The sequence below is a fragment of the Azolla caroliniana genome, unplaced genomic scaffold (genome assembly GCF_043228905.1).
Source record: "Azolla caroliniana isolate FFs.n. ecotype wild unplaced genomic scaffold, voAzoCaro1.0.p SCAF_15, whole genome shotgun sequence".
In the NCBI taxonomy this organism is placed as follows: Eukaryota; Viridiplantae; Streptophyta; class Polypodiopsida; order Salviniales; family Salviniaceae; genus Azolla; species Azolla caroliniana.
Genome location: NW_028230450.1, coordinates 380,390 through 399,067, shown reverse-complemented (window position 1 = coordinate 399,067; position 18,678 = coordinate 380,390). Strand labels below are relative to the sequence as shown.

Below are 18,678 nucleotides of genomic sequence, written 5' to 3'. Positions count from 1 at the left end.
ATACTCATTAAGACATAATTTGTGAAAGATACTTCTCTCTAAACATAGATACTAAAAATCTCCTCTACCACCAAGAGGACATTGGATTCTTATTTCATCAGTTGGAAGATCTTGTTGGTGAATTTAGAAGATAAGGGCAAAAAGTATTCTCGCTTCTAGTTCAGGCTATGTGAACATTTTGTAGAATACACACAAAAAATGGAATTTAGTGACAATTGCTGTTGAATCAAAATTTAGATTATTACAAAGAGAATCAAGCATGGATTATGTAACAACAAGCTCTATCCAAATTGTAAGAGATTGAAAAGTGAAAGAGGGCTTAGCTATGAAATGAAGCGATATGTACAATACACCATTTCTATCTTGCAATTCAATAACATAAAATGTAAGGATGCAAGCAATTCATGGTTATTTAGTCCTATGCACTTTTGTATATATGATATGTTTAATCAAGTATTTGGATCTTAGTTTGTAACAATTATTTAATACCCTATAGACAATGGATTATGTCAAAAGGTCGGTGGGCATCCTTAGGTTTTAGTTTATGAATGACATTAGCTTGTGCTACCACGAAGGTTCTAAACAATTAGATGTGTTTGTAAGGTTGAATAGTTCCAAGATTTAATGCGCAGTGTTGTCATTTGGATACCCTATGAAGGAGCCTTAGGTTATTCTACTATTTAATGTCAATTGATGATTATCCTCCCTTGATGAGATCCTCTCCCCACAAAGATGGTCTTTATTGTGGAAACCTAAGACAAAAACATAAAAGTTAAATACAAAATCAAAGTCACTCTAACTCCATGGATGTATATAAACAAGTAATTTTGATAGTTTGGGTTATTCAAGCAAAGAGAGTGGCAGAAAATATGATACTAAAACAAAAATTTCCAATTCAAATCATCATAGATTACCTTGAAGTTTCAAATTATATTTTGTCTATGAAACAATAGCATGCTACTATGTGTACTTATATATTTTTCCTATAGTTGTTGGAATTGAAGTTTGTCTCCGAGTAGTTTTTGTTCTCAATTGTAAAACAAAAATTTCCAATTCAAATCAATGTATATTACCTTGAAGGTCCAAATTATACTTTGTCCAAGAAATGATAGTATTCTACCAAGTGTAATGAAACAAAAATTTCCAATTCAAATATTCATATATCACGTCAAAAGTTCAAGTTATACTTTTGTCCATGAAGCAAGAATATGTACTAAATTATTTTTCATGTAGTTGGTGGAAACACTCAAGTTTGTCTTTTTGTGGAATTTTTGCTTGCAAGTTGCAATTATGAAATGTGAAAGTGTTTGGAAACATGACAGTGACATAAGACAATAAAAAAAAAAAACGGAAGGTGTTGTTTTGGCAAAAATCTTCCCAGATTGAAGAACTTTTAACGTAACATTTTGACACCCTCCATATTTACACCTCTTATCCACCTAAGTAATGGACAATGCTATGTTTATACATAGTCAATAAACCTAAATCTAGAAATCTTAATCTAATACTATCAGATTTGCTTGTATTACTATAATGGTAGAAAATTATATGCCAAGACGTGTATGGACACTCATTGAGTGTTGTGATTATGTAGGTGACTCTTGGTTGGTAGAAAATTATATGCCAAGACGTGTATGGACACTCATTGAGAGTGTTGTGATTATGTAGGTGACTCTTTATCAATAATGTGAAGTGAGCAAAGGGGCAACGAGCATAAACGAAATATTGTGATCTAAAGAGAGGACAATGTGTTTGGTGAAGCATATCTTTCTCAAAGGAGAACTTAAGAAAGAATAATTATTGTGTACAAAATCAAAAACTTGAAGATCTTTGGATGTTGCTTGCCCCCATTACTATATGGCATATATGGACAACAAGGTGTACCAGGGTATTTTCCGCACACAAACGCCCTCTAGCTGAATCGATTAAGCTAATTTGGCACACACTCATAACTACACTAAGAGCTCAATATGAGCGGATTAATGGTACTAATGATGCTGCAGACCTAATGAGGCTGAATTTTCGAAAAAGATGGTGTACGACACCGATGGCCGCAACAAATGGAATGGATATACTATGGAAGTATGATGTACCCAGATGGTTGTTTCCCCCTCCCATTAGTGGAACAAGGGGCGTGAAAGACATGGCAAGTGGGATAGTGAAGGTAGGTGATGTATCTGAAAGGATGGCTTGAGTCATATGTAAAAGTGTAAGATAAATAAGTGAGATCTCGTATGTAGGCTAGGATAATCTTGGCACGGCCTACTTGAGAAAGGGATCGTGTTCATGTATATTTTAACTAATGGAGTATATTCTCTTTTGGAAAGAAAAAAAGAAAAAAAAGAAAAAAGAAAGAATAATTATTTTTCTAGACAAAGGGGAAATGGGTCCTAAAGTGCAAATTATAAATGACCACATCTCTAGAGAGGGAGGCTAAGAAAAAAATGATATATTAGTTCACACAAATGGATCCTCAAAGTGCACATAAAAATTGCATCAAAGTGAATCGATACATTGTTAAAACCATGGCAAGATTGCGTGACCACAACACATTATCGACATCACCATAGACTCCACCTATTATGTAGTTGCATTTTGTCAAGAGTTAATAAGTAAAGTTTGTGTTGTTATTACCTTCCGCACCTAAAACAATATAGACAATAGGAGGAAGACAAACTCCAACATTAGGGTTAAAAGAAACCATTGACACATTTGAGAATTTCCAGTTGGGTACACGATGTGTTTAGAATATCGCCCAATGAAATATAGTGGTATGGTTAGATATGCCATTCAATAATGTGAAGATTGAATGACCTTCCTTGAGTTTTTTTCATCCTAGTTCACAAGGTGGTGACATAAGGAGAGGTGAAATGCCATTTCCTATTGTGATCTCAAACATTTAAATGATTTGTATCTTTTATGTAGCCTCCACAAGCATTAAATTACTTTTCTTCTCTCCCATGTAGTGTCTTCCATATATCCCTCCACCTAACTCTTACTAATCCATGACTAAACTTTCATTCACCTTGGTTAACATGCCTTCAAATGAATATATAGTATTATGTAACATAATAAAATCACTTGTTATGTCATTGTATATTCTATTTAGGTGGAACAAGAAGAAAAGGTTATGACAGGAGTTTAGCTAGAGAATATTGCAACATGATCACACCTAAATATGTGTGGATGTTCTATGAGTTTAAAGACATTCAAACATTGTGTTGCGTCTTATAGTAGACTTCTTTCATTAAGTTTTTGCATGTAATCTAATGAATTCCAAGTCATCATCTTATCTAGGACTTATGAAGTTTATAAAAAGTTTACGATCTTACCAATATATGAATAGTTTTCGAAACAGTGCATTTCCCCTTGCATTTGAGCTCGCTCCCTTTGGTATTGATAGAATTGTCAAATTGTCCATATTTGTCATCATAGCTCAAGCTTGATTTGTGTATAGCCTTACGAGGTTCTTGGTGATCTTCAAAATAGCATTTTAGGCTTTTCGATCGGTAATACATATGACCATTTATTGGAAATGATTTATTTTGCAAGATATAAGGAAATTGATTGCTCTCTTCCTCCATCTTTTGTTGGTTGTAAAGGTAAGTGGCTAGAGTGGGTGACCAAATGTCTACATTAACATCTTTCTTCTTTTGAAACTTATAGGTCCTTTTGATGATGTCTTTAAACATCATGGAGGCTACATTTCCCGTGCTACTTTTATGTGTGTCCTCATCATTTGGGTCGAAGTTTGTCCATGTAAGTGTCGGAAGCGATTCATTTATAGTTGGTATGTGAGAGGTTTTCTGTGCTTTACTAAACCTCTCATGAACGTTATCACGGTGATGAGATCCACGTTGCCCTAGTTTACGAGGATGCCACAAAGGAGACTTGAGGGTTTGTTGTGGTGAGCACCATTTCCTTTCTCTATCGTCACAATGATTGAGCACATCATCAAGATCTTCATATATTCGTATAGATGGGTAGACCTTATCTATAGAAATAGCAAATTCATTATCACTTTCATTGGTATCATCAATTAGCGCAGTATCTTTGTCACCGAACATTATTTGGAAATGTCTACGCTTGCTAGCTCGCTGCATAGATTTATATAGTTTCGTGAAGTGGTGACTTTTGAATGGAATCTTCTGGTGACTCTTTTTCCATAGGAGACTTTCCGTTTGCAATTGAAGTCTTGGGGGCAATTGGAGGGGGTTGTTGGAGGTGTCATGATGTTCAATTAGAGTGCTTTCATTGCATATGGGCTTCCCTGGAGCTTCTTCCCATTTGAAAGGAACATAAGAGCTAGATATTGGGGATGTTATGGTTTCCTCACCAACATCGCATAGAATATTAGCCGATCTCGCTTGTCGTGCTAAAGGGGCAACCATAATTTGTTTGCACCTGCATGCATACGAGACATTTTACGAATGAGAACGTTTTTGACACATGTGGCATGAGGGCGCGTTGGACGAAGGTAAACAATGTGAGGTGACATGGACAAGGATAGAAGGCGAAAAACCAATGGAAAACAAAGGACAAAGGAGGTAGGAAAGATTGATTTTAACTTGATATTTAGTCATACAACACATGATTAGTGATAGAAAAGAAGCACCACAAGAGGTTCACACACATGGTGGTGAAAAGAATATGATATGTATATACATATGATGGGATTGATTGTGAAGGAGTGAGAGATTAGACAGAGGGTCCTATCATCATCAGGAATGAGTAAAGAAAACAATCCAAATGAAAGCTTCCATGACATCCACACACATACACATTTAAGGCAACTCATAGACAATCTTTTTTAGTGTAAAAAAACAGTTAGATAAGCATCCAAATTTGGAAAGGATGGAACAAATCAGTTGTTCTTTCTCATCGAAATCTTTTGTGGGAATTTGGAAACTCAAATTCAAGCTCCCTGTCTGTCTCCCTCTCTCTCTCTCTCATAAAGGAAGTTTGGAAAAAGGCTATTTATGAGTAGGATTTATCTATGCAGAATATACTTTACCTGGGTTTTCTTTTTCCCTTTTCTTAAAACTGTATTTGTATGAGTTAATGAGTAAGCAAGTTTGAATAATGGTATAGAACTTCTTTGTCTGCCATAGCCGACTGATTAAAAGATAAAAAAAAAACACATAAAATCAATATATGTATGTATATATATACATATGTATAACAGTATATGTATATGGGTGGGTGGATGTCTGAATCTGTTCTGTATTGGTTGTCCCTGTCTTAAAGTTTTCTGGGTTTGGTTTCCTTTATTTTCTCCACTGTAAAAGAAACAAAAGCAAGAAAGAAAAGAAGAGAGAAAGAAAGCCTTCTTTTTTATTCTGAGTTTCTGGGTTTGACCTAATTTTGAGAGGTCATATGATTTCTATGGGAAGGAAGGAAGGAAGGAAGGATGGATGGATGGCCTCTCTCTCTCTCAATCCCATCTAAAACAAAACCATCAAACCATCTTTTTGCTTTGAGCTAACTAACCTGCACTCCAGTCTCAGTAACTAACACACCCACACACACAAAATCTCTCTTATAATTTGCACATGTCTTTTCTTATAGTTATGACCAAATTAAAAATCCAACCCAATCCATATATTCTTCTTCGGAGGCCGATTCCGAGCCTTTTCGGTTTTTATTTTGATACATGCCCTCGAGTTTCTTCACACTCGACAGGGGCCATGGATCCTTCATTGAATCATTCCTTGTCTTTGTAATTGTTCTTGGGTAATCAAACAAATCTCGATGTGTTCGTATCAATGAATACATTTGATTTTATCGACGTGAAAGCGATACACATCTTCCCTTTGATGTATTTATTCTTGTTGGATTTTATGTCAACCAACAAAGGTATCAATCACAACTTTTGCTACTTCACATGTGATATGACACAAAATGCTTGTAAGATCTTTGAGAGAGAGAGAGAGAGAGTGTGTGTGTGGGGTCACACAGGGGTTCAAAATGACCTATTATGTGACGAACTAAAGAAAACGTAATGCACTCTTCCAATTTATGTATGGAGCTTAAAGAGAATGCAATGAACTCTTCCCATCTATGTATGAAGGTTAGGGTTATGTTACAATATAATCAAGGGAAAAGTACCAGGATACCCCTGGAAGTTTGCCTATTTACCAGAATGCCCTTGGAAGTTCCAAATTTACCAAACTACCCCTATGTCCATTTTGGTAAATAGACGAACTTCTAGGGGTATCCTGGTACTTTTCCCTATAATCAATCATCTAGCATAGTGTGCTCAATGTTGTAACAAAGGAGAGATCCACTACTGTTAATGCTCAAAGATGTAAGAGAGATTTTATGCAAGTTTGTTATAGGGTACATTGTCATATAAGGTCTAATTGTGATCATTCGCAAATAGCAACTACGTTGGTGGCAACTTAAGGCAATCATTGACATACCAATAAGGTTCACAAGGTATGAAGTGTGATAATTGTGAGTTTGAGTGAAGAATTCTACTATATGACTTTCTTGAAACACAAGTGTAACTTAATGTACCATCCAACCTAAAAGCGTAATTGTGAATCCTTCACAATGTAGCATAGATAATTTCACGAATATTTCCAAGAACTATGCAAAGATCTACCATCAGAAGATCACCTTATTGGCAATCATGCATGAATACACTAGATGATCCACCTCATTTGAGGGCCATATGAAGGTGCAAACAAATACATATTAATAAGCAATGTAAAAGAGGAGGGAATTAAGCACTCTCAATGTCATTTGCAATCCATGTATACGTTTTTACCAATTTATAACATGACCTTAAGGTTATAAAGCACAAGCACCCATGCACCTTTTTCCATGTTGATTGTTGCAAAATAACTATTTGAAGAGTAGTATTTTCTCCCAAGAAACACACACACACACACACACACACACACAAGTAGGTAACCTGAGATAATGAGTGCACATACATAATGTATGAGTAGAAATTATGGAAAATTATGGCATTTGAAAAGAGATTATTGTGAAGACACACTCGGGATATTGTGAAATTTCATGATAAATTAAGGTGACATTGAAAAAGAAAGCTATGAGGAAGTCTCTTGGTCAACAAAAATAACAGAAAATGTACTCAATATGTTACTGATATATTTTTGTTGTTGTTGTCGTCTTTGTATCCCTCATGCTATCATCCAATGCATAACATAGTTTCAAGCAACACTCGATGATCCTAAAACAATGGTCAAGATTTTGATTGGTAAGGTTGTTGTTTGATAGAGACCAAGAGGTTGTTACATATTCAACCCCTACATTCCACATTGGCATCTCTAGTGTCACAACATAGAACACATGGTTTATAAAAAACGCGATTGAAATTGATTCATCACGTCAAGGTTAGGTCTCATGCCTACGACAAATTGTCCCAAGGGGTCTTCTCGATGTGTGCATAACTGGACGCATCATAGATTCCGTTGTGCCAGTTATCGAAACAAATATTAGTTGCATTCAGTGGAGTGGTGGAACTTCTCGTTCAAGAATCGTTTACGTTGATGGTCCTTATTACTAAGCCTAGGATTGTTCCAAAGTAGCACTTTGGACTAGTCTATATTCTTTATAGAGAAGCGTTTTTTGTATCTTGAAATTCCATGATGCACATAAAATAATTTGGTGTTGTCAAAGCCTATCCCTACATGAATAATTGGCAAATCGTATTCTGAATTTGATGGCTCCTTTGAAACAAATGGGAATGCGTTATATCTCATGCATCAAGTTACGTAATATCAGAAGAAGACACTCCTTTTTATGCAGATTAGTATCGGAATGTGTTCTTTTCTTCTTTTTTTATGCAGAGACAGAGTTACAATTTAAACTTTTTTTCGTTTGAGCCGAAAAGGATGGAATTGAGCTGCTTTATTCAGAAAGAACCTAAAAACATATAAATTGTTTTTTTTTTTTTGTGGAAAAACGTATAGATTCTATGCATAAATTCTTTAATATGCAGAAACGGTTTAAAAATTGCGCTCTTTTATGCAAAAAACTTTTCTACATGGATTTGTTTTTCTCTTATCTAAGGCAATGCCATGGTTTCCTCCATTTTGTAGATCTATAAAATGGATTGAATATCCACAAGATTAATGTTGAATATATCCATTTTGAAACCCAAAGCTTCCAAGAAAGCAACAACAGCTAGTACAAATTAGTTACAGTTCAATAAATACAACTGACAGTAAGAGAAAATATAGGCCATAGAAAGAAAGTTCTGTTACATCCAAAGTTTGTAGAAAAGAAATAGAGAATTCATAATCAATGAAAGAAATTATAAAGGAATCAGCATATGTGCCTCCTGCCCAATGTATTCTTAATGGTCATAACCTGAAACATATGCTAAGCATCAATTTCTTATGTCAAGCTGTGTATACTAGCTAGCTATCTAGAGTCCATGTAAGGGCTAGCTGGTATTCTATTATACCTGGCCTAATATTACAGTAACATAAATATCAGGGAACAATGTACTTAGCATTTTTTTTGTGTGTGTGTGTGTGTGCATAATTTATGACTGGTTCCGATTGATGATTTTCACTACCCAAACTGAGATATTTGAGATTGTTTTGTCACACATTTCCATCCATGGAAGACTAAATGAGCTTGCTTCGCTCAGATTGACATGTACAGTTACAACATTGCTTGGAATTTGTTTGCAAAATCTGGACAGGATCTTTTCTTACTAGTCAAATGATGCAAGAACTAGACTTACATCATATTGTGATTAAAAACACTCAATTATAGTGTGTGTTACATTGAATCATATACATAGATGTAACACATATACAGCTTGTATGGACTTGCTAGTTGAACCAACTTCTGGAAGTGCTTCTACTTTGCAATTCTAGGATTTCTGATGCTGCCTACAACAAAGATAGCACTTGACTCCATTATCCTAGTAGATCTTGTAATAATGTTCACAGTTGTAAATATGGAAGGATAGTCTTCATTCGATTGAATTCGTCCCACAAAGGAATGGCCACTAATATCACAAATTATGTGAAATCCCAACATTATTACAGCAACCATTGCTAAGATGTAAATTTGACCACAAGTTTGCATATCTTCAGCTTCGACGAAAGATTAAAGAGTACATGAAGTATGTAAATCCTGAATTGCTTTGACACAAATTCTATTTATGAATATTATTCACTACACTGATTGTATGGCCATGGGAATGATAAAAATTACAGGGATCTAGTGGTCTATTGCCAGCAATTTCTTCATTGGGCTTCAAAATGCACATGCTTCATTTTTCCTCAAATCTAACCCAATCTCCTTGGTTCAACAAATGGAGAAAATAGTGGTGACAATGAAAACCCTTCATGACAACAAATTTATTGAAAATGAGTATGGAATGAACAGTCTTTTTGTCATAGTTAAGTAGGTCATGTCATAACTTATAAGGACCCTAATACATGTTTTGAGCAAAGTTGGCTCCAATTCATTGACATCACGAAGCCATCCGAATTCATGTAAATCGCATTTAGTGTAACTCAATTTTGAAGAAAAGTTTTTTTGTCTAATGGACATGTTTATGTAGCAAGTTTATAATCTCTTTGTCCCATATATTATGGTGAAACTCGTCCTTTCCCATAAAATGACGTCGAATATTAAGTGATGTGTTCCTCTCTCTCTCTCTCTCTAGTAAAAGTACACAATTATATTAATTGTATGTAAAATCCACTTGTTACAACACTTCTTAGTCTCCTCTACCTATCTATCCGATCCTATGTAGAGAGCGAGAAACACCATAGAAAACCTGAATATTCATTTTAGGAAATGATCCCCACATGGTTTAACATCCAAAATTCCACATAAGAATACCATTCAACTTCTTCGTATAGGCTTTTACCCCCATGTCTACCATCAAACATGAAAGCATTACACATATTTCAATTGTGTTGTACTCCCCAAATTTGGAACAATATCGAGTCTTCTATCTCTACATTTGGACCATTTTGAATATAGTGTGAAAAAACCCATTGTTGAGTTAGGTCTCTCTCTCTTTTTATTGTAATTAGCTTACCCTAGTGGTAAGTCATTTACACTACCAACCATAGTACGTAAAATTCGTGTTCGTCAGCCATATCATTCGTTTTCCTACGTTGGAAAACGAACACGAATGATATTAAAAAATTCATGTGTTTTTTTTTTCATTTTTTCATTTTCTTTTTGTTTTTTCCCTCTTTTCCCCCCTTCTCCTCTGCACGTAACATTACGCTCTCCTCTCCTCTCCCACCTAGCCTCGAACGATCTACACAATGCATACCAACGACTCTCGACATTCAGGTATAATTAGGTTTAATAATAGGTATTAGGGTTTAAATTTCAGTGATGAAATTTCAGAGATGATAAAATTTCTGAAATTTCCTTTTAGAAATTTAAACCCTAATACCGATTATTAAACCTAATTATACCTGAATGTCGTGAGTCGTTGGTATGCACTGTGCAGATCGTTCGAGGCTACGTGGGAGAGGAGAGGAGAGTGTAACGTTACGTGTATAGAGGAGAAGAGGGAAAAAATGAAAAAAAAAACACACAAAATTTTTAATATCATTCGTGTTCGTTTTCCAACATAGGAAAACGAATGATATGGCTGACGAACACGAATTTTACGTACTATGATTTCGACTTTTTATAAATCGTTACCACTCTTTCTCCCCTCGATCATACCGTCGCTCTTTCCCACTATTGATTGGTTCCTTCCACTCTTTTTATCCTCTTTAATCATACTCTACTAATATGTAGTAATCCTTAGACTTAGTACGATGAAACTTGGTGGTGGTTTCCTACTACATAAGCAGCACAATAATGCCCATATAACTCGTGTTGCAAGAACCACGAGCTCTATGAGGGTAAATTGCATACCTTGCAAAAGTTTTTGACGTTATTTTAAATACATGTGACAAAAGAAACTATGGCTTGTGAATGGAGTGAAGATAGAGTCAAACCGTAAAAATATGTAGTAAGGAGTAGTTACAACAATATGCAAGTAAAATGACAAAAAAAGTCCAAGTTAGAACCTTGTGGAATGTTTAAAACAAAGTGACATGGTATAAATAAAAGAAGTAAAAGAGTAATAAAAAATAAAGAAACCAAAATAAAAGAAGTAAAAGAGTAAAAGGAATGGGAGACCAAGGGTATATGTCTCACAAAGGGCACTAAAATTAACAATACCGAGAGATGAGATTCAAATTAAAGAACTAAGACATAAGAGCCTATCCACAAGTCTAAATTCAGGTTTTCGAATGTGACGAGATTATTTGACACGTGAGAGTAGTTGACGAGGGCAATAATTCAGACCAAACCTTTTCATGAGTAGCAACACTTCACAGCAATAATTGTGGAGTAAGTCTTACATGAGAAACAATGAGTAGTAAGAACCATTGTTTCCATTGATCGAAATTCTTCGGAATTAGTGTTCTATGGTATAGGGACGACTCAAGAGTAACAAACCAACATTTTCTATGTAAATTTTAGGAACATAAGGCTTCAAGCGAAGGTAAGGGAATTGTGCCAATCGAGTAAAAAAAAAAAGAGGTCATGAGGGGTATGAAGTCACTAGCTTGTACGAGCATATGAAGTTAGTTTCATATTGGTTTTTTATATACATGTGTTGAGTTATTATATGTTTGACTTAATTTAGGTAGGTACATAATAAAAATTCATCAACAATTTTTTAACTTTGTGAAAATTGGAAGGAAGTAATGTGCACCTCTACATGGTGGTCGGCATGCTTGTGAAATGACATGTTTGAAATCACGACATTGTGTGTGAGAGATAAACCTTTGTGATTTCTAGCATTCTTTTATCTTTCTTGATTGTGTGAAGCATAATGCATTCATGATTATTCATGGTTCTTGACAAGTGGATCTTAAAACCTTGAATCTTGTTAAGGTTTTGGCATATTCAAGAGCAATTGTTTAAGCACTTAGCAATGGTGACAATGGATAAATAATATTTTTTTATGGGCATATTAAAAATACAAACACTCTAATTTTGTCAAAGGTCTACCAATGACCGAAAGAACACATGGATGATTGTAGAGCAAAATATTCAGAGCATCGAAAAGAGGTTCAAGAGAATTCTCACAATGGCACAATGCATGATGTCATTCATGATCATAATGGTTATGCCTTACAAATAGTAGAATGAATGCACATGAGCATACTTGAGAATTCAAGGAACATATACTAAACAATGAAATCCAAGTGTTTCTTTGCATCAAGTGGGTAGAGAGTGAATGCTATAGATTAAACTATTATTTCACAATAGTGGCACATTAGGAAATAACTAGTGTAAAAGGCCCATCAAACAAAAGGGTATTCAAAGAGAACTATGCATAGACGTGTTTTTCCTAGGTCAGTCAATGCCAATGTGTGATTCCTTGGGAATGGAGTATTATTCGTGTTTCAATTGGAGAATTCCATGTTTAAAAACACGAAATGAAAAGCCCACACACATTTTTGGGGGAAAGCAAGGAAAAGATCAAGACAAAAAGGGCTATTAATTGACAACAGTTATGGGTAATGGTTAGTTTAAGGTTATTTATACAATATATTTCTAGAGTTAAGAGAGCCACGTAATTGGACCGAATCGAGAAAAATACACTATCATGAAACCCACCCCGTTGCTTAAAGGACTATCCTTTCCACCCCCTAGAATTAACCAACAAATTCAAGTTCATCTCTATTAATTAAACACCTTTCCGTGATAGATAAAAAATTTGTCTAGGAAACAACAATATCAACAAATATATGTAAAGCGTGACACTCTCTTTTGTATCATCTTCCCATGCTTTCACTTTGTTGTTTGTCTTTTGGTACGCGGTTGCATAATGATTTGTCTGACCATCTCTTTGACAAACAAGGATGCACCTAGATAAAGTGAGCATCAAAACCATCCCTCTTTTTTTCTTTTTCTTTTTTTCAAAAATCAAAACCATCTCTTTTGCTTTGAAGTGTATGTAGCATTCAATGTATCTATGTGCATTCTAAATAGCTTCCAAGGTGAAAATTTCAATGGTATGCTTTAAATTAATTGAAGTGCCGAAAAGGATATATATTTAAATTGCTTCCCGTGTTGGAAACACGCTTCTAGATCTTGGTAGTTTTTATCTCCACCTTGAAACATTTTCCCTATACAACAAAGAACAACTCCACTCATGTAGGTATCTGAATATCTCGAGGAAAGTGCCATAGAATGTGTGCTTTTTTATGCCTCTTTTTATTTTTTTAACTGTAATAGAAATGGTGGAACCTTTAAAGAAACCCCTACATGTGAGTGGGTGCCTTTGGTAGGGTACAACTAGCTTTTAAGATGTGAGATAAAGGGTAAATGGCACCTTACAAACTAGATACTAGACACTAGCTAGCCATAGATATCACACTATGCATATCCAAAGAGGTTACCACTATCGCATTGTGGACAATCGCGAAAATATACACCATACCACTTGTTATTAAGGCTCATGTTCGATCCCATTCCAAAGATTTTTATTCCACAATCTACTTTAAAGATGAGAGAGATGAGTGCTTGATTTAACAACAATCAATCAATCGAAAGAGTCTTTCATTATGAGAAGAAGGAAAAACACTCTTTACTCATTGGTGAGCAATTGAGAGGATTGATAAGAAGTAGTTGACATGGTGGAAGGTAGAGATGTAATAATACAATGAGATGATTGTTGCTTACATCAACCTCCACTTCATATTATATATGGAGAGAGAGAGAGGGGAGGGGGCAAGTCTTTCATATGGAAATAATAATAATATAAGGTCTTCAATGTTGAATTGGGGATTGAATAGTAATAATTTGTGTTATTACGAAGATGGCCGGCGAGCGGCACGACCACAGAGCAAAACATTAGAAGGGATAGGCGCTTCGTTGCGAAAAGACATCTCTTGGCTAAAGACGCGGATGTAGAATTGTTGTCCACCATACGCCCTCTCCCACAGTTGTGACCGGACATTCCACATGCCCACATTATCGAGTTCGAGGAGCACAGCCGTCCACGAGTGGGGGTACACCTATAGATAAATAAGAGTAGAAAATACTTGCAAACATGAGAGTCATAGATTTTACATTTGTACAATGCCCATCACATATACATATGTAAGGGGGACAAGCCACACATAAACCCTAAACCCTAAACTGTAAGCACTAAACCCTAAATCATATGTAAGGGGGACAAGCCTCACATAAACCCTAAACCCTAAACCCTAAACTGTAAGCACCAAACCCTAAATCATATGTAAGGGGGACAAGCCTCACATAAACCCTAAGCCCTAAACCCTAAAAACCCTAGACCATAAAAACCCTAAACCTAAACACAAACATCATCACTACTACCTGGACCGTGGATCTTGAGATTCCGTCGAACAGATTGTACTCCTTCCGGTTGCTCGGTGTCCACACGCCTCCGTCCATTCTATGATCATCATCGAGAAAATTCATGACAATTCAATCCATAGCTCACCCAATCATAAAATTAATTCACTTCCAAAGCTCCCATGGTTGGATCACACTAAGTTTGATGAAACTCACTCACCCAACGACGAAGAAGGAGTAGCCGTCGATGTGCCAGCTGTTCACCACGGGTTCGTTGTTCTGGAACACGACCTCGAGGAACGCGTGGAAGTCGGCGGCCACGACCCCGACCCCGAGGCTCCCGGAATTCGAGCCGGTCGGGCTGTCGGGCATTGACCCCAGCCCAAACACTCCCTGAAGGTTGAAGTAATCCGCGAGCTTGAGGGGTGTGTCGGGCGCGAGATACGAGATCCCGTTGACCGCGTAGCGTTGCTTCCCATTGATCACGGGCGCCGACCCGTACAAGAGCAGTGTCCGCGTGACATTGATCATCCCATAGTGAAAAGAGCCCTGAGGATTCGGCCGCGCCGCATTCGCCGTCAGGTTCCACCTGCATACATATACATATCGAAAAGCTCATCAAGAAACTTGTACACAATGTCGGCGGCCGAATCAAATCGCTGATATGAATCACATTTGTGTGTGTGTGAATGAATGTGTGCAAAGGTTGGTACTATGATATGAATCACATTTGTGTGTGTGGGAATGAATGTGTGCAAAGATTGGTACCAACCAAATGAAATGCTTACCTTATGGTCCTAGCCTGGTTCAAGGAGTGGTCAATTTGAATGGTGGGGCCAGCGGGCGGAGGACCCGTAAGGCGGAACTGGGAGTTGGTGTAGTGGAGAATTCCGATTCCGGTGAGGACAGGATTTGTGAAGCGGGTGCTTGCCACCATGTAGTAGTCCCCAGGCGCCTGGTTGGCCGTCACGAGCACCGAGTACGATTGCCCCACATGTATGTCGAGCTCCTCGTATAGGTTCTGTGCCGTGTGCGAGCCCTCCGTCTCTACCATCAGCATCTTGTGGCCTTGCACCCGGAAATTCAACGAGGTCGCGATCCCGACATTCGAGATTCGGAGCCGGTATGTCTTCCCCGGTTGGATGTTTACCGTTGTCCCGTATGGGCCCCGCCCGTTGATAAGGACACCGTCCGGCAAACCCAGCCTCCCACCCGCATCTAGCTTAGCTCGCAATGTCTGCGGGAAAATCAACCAATGTTTTATTATTCGTGTGAAGTACATTCATTCCCTCCCACATATATTCATGATAGCTAGGGTTTTTCTTTTGGTCTTAGCCTAGCTGTATTTCATACAATGCACTAGTCCAAGAGATGATGATGATGGTGGTGATCATAGACACAGGTTTATGGAGGTGATAATTACAGTGTGATTTGCATTGTACCAATCCCCGATCAACACGAAGAATTCGCCGTCGGGTGACGGGTAAGGCAGTGGTATGATGATGCGATTGTCGACCTTGAAGCCGCCATAGCCACCCGCGGCTTTCTGGAAGCCAGTACTAGGGAAGTAGAAGTAGGACCCGATCTGATCTTTCACCTGGAAGTTGTATGTGAAGTTGCGACCCGGTGGGATCGGGCAGTTAGTTCCAGTCACACCGTCTTGCCACGATGTTCGCCTCTGCCAGATCCCATTCCTGCAGCAAATCACAGAGAATGATTAATGAGGATTAAACACATTGAGAATGATTTTGAGAATGAATTAAAGACACACTGACCATGTAATTAGTAAGGGCTCATCGAGGCTGTTGTAGACGTTAATCACGAGGTTGTCGTTGGTGACGGAGTCGATTTCTGGACCGGGGAATTGGCCATTGATCGTAATAACCTAATGTATAAATCAAGCTCAAAATCAAAACTTGAAACAAATGGATTGATTCAATGTCCCCACAATGTAACTTTACCTTCCCAGTATAAGTGAATGGCTTTCATTTATGTGGATTAGTAGTAGCAAGTTTTGCTTACCTTCTTCGGAATGTTGCCGAGAATTGCGAGGCTTCGGTAGCTCACATTCCAAGTGAGGAAATCGAAGCCGTCTCCCGCTCGAACCAGCAGGGGTGGAAAAGCGGCGGAGAGAAGCAGCAAAATAGCCAATGTGGCTATAGTCACTAACCTAACTTCATCGGAAAATCGCTCCATATCAGTGGGGGTCTATGAATTCATCAGCTGAAGGAGATAATAGGGTTGCTAGTGCCCTCTATACAGCACTAACATATGATAACTAGGTACAATGAGGTAGTAATAGTAAGAAGAGCTTTAAGAAGACAGAAAAGGTAGAGTGCTGCTTTGTTATGTATGGGTCTGACTACAGAGGCAGCACAGTATATGGTTGTGACGGACGGTTGAGATTTGAGGATTTGTACTTAAAAAAGCTGAAGCAGCTAGCTTACATGTTTGGGATTGCTATACCCAATGTTCCAGCTGTTCTGTTCTGTTCTGTTCTGTTCTTGGGCAGACACAGCTATCAAAGAAAGCCCTTTTGTATGCATATAGTGACTTGAGTGATTCATTGATTGGTACATGTTATTCATTTGTTTTCTTACTTCCTTGTCTTAGGCCACTCTATCTATCTCTACACTTCTCTATATGTCACTCTCCTTCTTCTTCTTCTTCTTCTTCTTCTTCTTCTTCTTCTTCTTCTTGGGCGGAGCCTAGAGGGTTCACACCTACATCCATCGTAAATCCATCCGACTCCTCATGGTGACGTAGCGCACAAGTGTTAAGAGTGCAGCCCACTTGTTATGACGGCTTGCAAATAATGATTACCCCGCGCCAAAAGAAAGGGATGAAACCAAAAAGCTTTTGATGCTTCGAAGCCAAAAGGTTTCCTCCCAAGGGGTCTCGCATATATCCAAAAAGTTGCGCATCACGTGCTGGAACCTATGTCAATTGATCAATCATCACGTACAAAATGGTTTCTTTCCAGGTAGTAAAGCTTGTCTTCCAGCACTGTAGATTTCCACTCGTCCTAGTTACAAATGGAGTACTGTATATTTCATCTCCTTTTACATCTCGATAATATCCTTCTCTTCTCTTTACTTACGTAAACAACCAATCAAAACAAAACGATGTATTTTCCATTCTACACAGCTTTTTTGACCAAGGATATGTCAGTAGGCACAAAACGATGGGATCATCCCAAACATTTTGCTTTTTCCATAGTCTAATGTGAAGGCAAAATTTTGGAATGGATTTACACACTTTTTATATCATTCCGCCGTTGATAATTTGAAATGGGGTTGGATGTCTACGTCTAGCAAATTGCAATCCAAGGTCTAACAAGAGAAATACAAAGACAGTACCATGCAACTTTTCTCTTTCAATTTGATAATCAAAGAGCATGGTTGTGTTCGGAACATTCTTCAACGACCGATGGTACTCCCAATAATGACCTAGGAGTACAATATGAATCTTCCAATGTCCCAAATAGAGGGATGTGCATTTAGGGCAGTGGCAATTAATTGGGCACATCAATATATAGAATGTTGCATTCCGGTTATTAACTTGGCTACAAAAATTTGGGTTTTGCAACAAAAATTTGGGTTTTGCAATATACTAGATCGTATTTGTCTTCGTTGATTTCATCATGTTATGTCCTCCAATTTACACGTTTTACCTTTGTGTCATGAATGTATTCGTAAGTTTCAATGCAACATGTCTCCCAATTTACGTTTTGACTTGATAGACTACAACAAACAAGAAAAACATTGTGGTTCTAGAGAGTCAAACAAGTGTAGAGAGAACGCCATCGATGATTCATCAAGATCATATCGAGATCCATCTATTTTGATTGGTGGATGAAAGAAAGCCAAACTAATCTCATCTCACATCAGAGAATTGAACAACTTACAAGCGTCGACAAAAGCCATCCATCAATGACATGCATTTTCCTATCCATAAAGCTTCTATAGTAATTCTTCAAGGTGATAGTCTCATAGCAAACAAAAGTATCCAAGCGTAGTGCTGATTTTAGGATTCAACATAAATGCTACAACATAAAGAATGGGTAAGAAGAGACTCCATCCGAGCTTAGGGATAACATTCTTATGTCTTTAGCATGCATTTGATGACACTAAGACAATCCATGGTCACAAAGTTACAGAGGGAGAGGTGCATAATATGGTAACAACAGAAACCATCCTTGGAATATAAAAACCCAAATGGGCTAGGATTAACAAAATATGCAAACACAACCATTTATTAAAACAAATAAGACCAGAATTATTCATTTTCAGAGATATTTAGCAGGCAATCCATCAAGTTTGAAGGCATTAA

At 37.4% G+C, this 18,678-nt stretch overlaps 2 protein-coding genes across 2 annotated transcripts; both read right to left on the bottom strand.

Annotated features, from left to right (window-relative positions):
• Positions 1-264: 264 nt before the first annotated feature.
• LOC147854203 (uncharacterized) lies at positions 265-4,418 on the bottom strand. The gene is made up of 2 exons (XM_087331390.1): positions 3,333-4,418; positions 265-752 (listed from the first exon to the last, which is right to left on the bottom strand). The coding sequence occupies exons 1-2, from the start codon at positions 4,389-4,391 to the stop codon at positions 687-689; spliced, it is 1,125 nt and encodes a 374-aa protein (XP_087187516.1). The 5' UTR covers positions 4,392-4,418; the 3' UTR covers positions 265-686.
• A 9,152-nt stretch (positions 4,419-13,570) lies between these two features.
• On the bottom strand, positions 13,571-16,689 carry LOC147854202 (L-ascorbate oxidase homolog). The gene is made up of 7 exons (XM_087330955.1): positions 16,369-16,689; positions 16,122-16,231; positions 15,770-16,040; positions 15,135-15,583; positions 14,567-14,935; positions 14,368-14,446; positions 13,571-14,045 (listed from the first exon to the last, which is right to left on the bottom strand). Exons 1-7 carry the CDS (start codon positions 16,540-16,542, stop codon positions 13,839-13,841), a joined length of 1,659 nt encoding a protein of 552 aa, XP_087187081.1. The 5' UTR covers positions 16,543-16,689; the 3' UTR covers positions 13,571-13,838.
• Positions 16,690-18,678: the final 1,989 nt, after the last annotated feature.

Bases quoted from the DNA above. Each gene is read 5' to 3' on its own strand.
- LOC147854203 (XM_087331390.1), bottom strand. From the start codon at position 4,391: ATGGTTGCCCCTTTAGCACGACAAGCGAGATCGGCTAATATTCTATGC. The intron at 753-3,332 runs GTAAGATCGTAA...TTTTTGTCTTAG, and splicing joins CGAAAACTATTCATATATTG to GTTTCCACAATAAAGACCAT.
- LOC147854202 (XM_087330955.1), bottom strand. From the start codon at position 16,542: ATGGAGCGATTTTCCGATGAAGTTAGGTTAGTGACTATAGCCACATTG. The intron at 15,584-15,769 runs GTAATTATCACC...ATTTTCCCGCAG, and splicing joins GGTACAATGCAAATCACACT to ACATTGCGAGCTAAGCTAGA. The intron at 14,046-14,367 runs GTAGTAGTGATG...ATTTATCTATAG, and splicing joins TCTCAAGATCCACGGTCCAG to GTGTACCCCCACTCGTGGAC.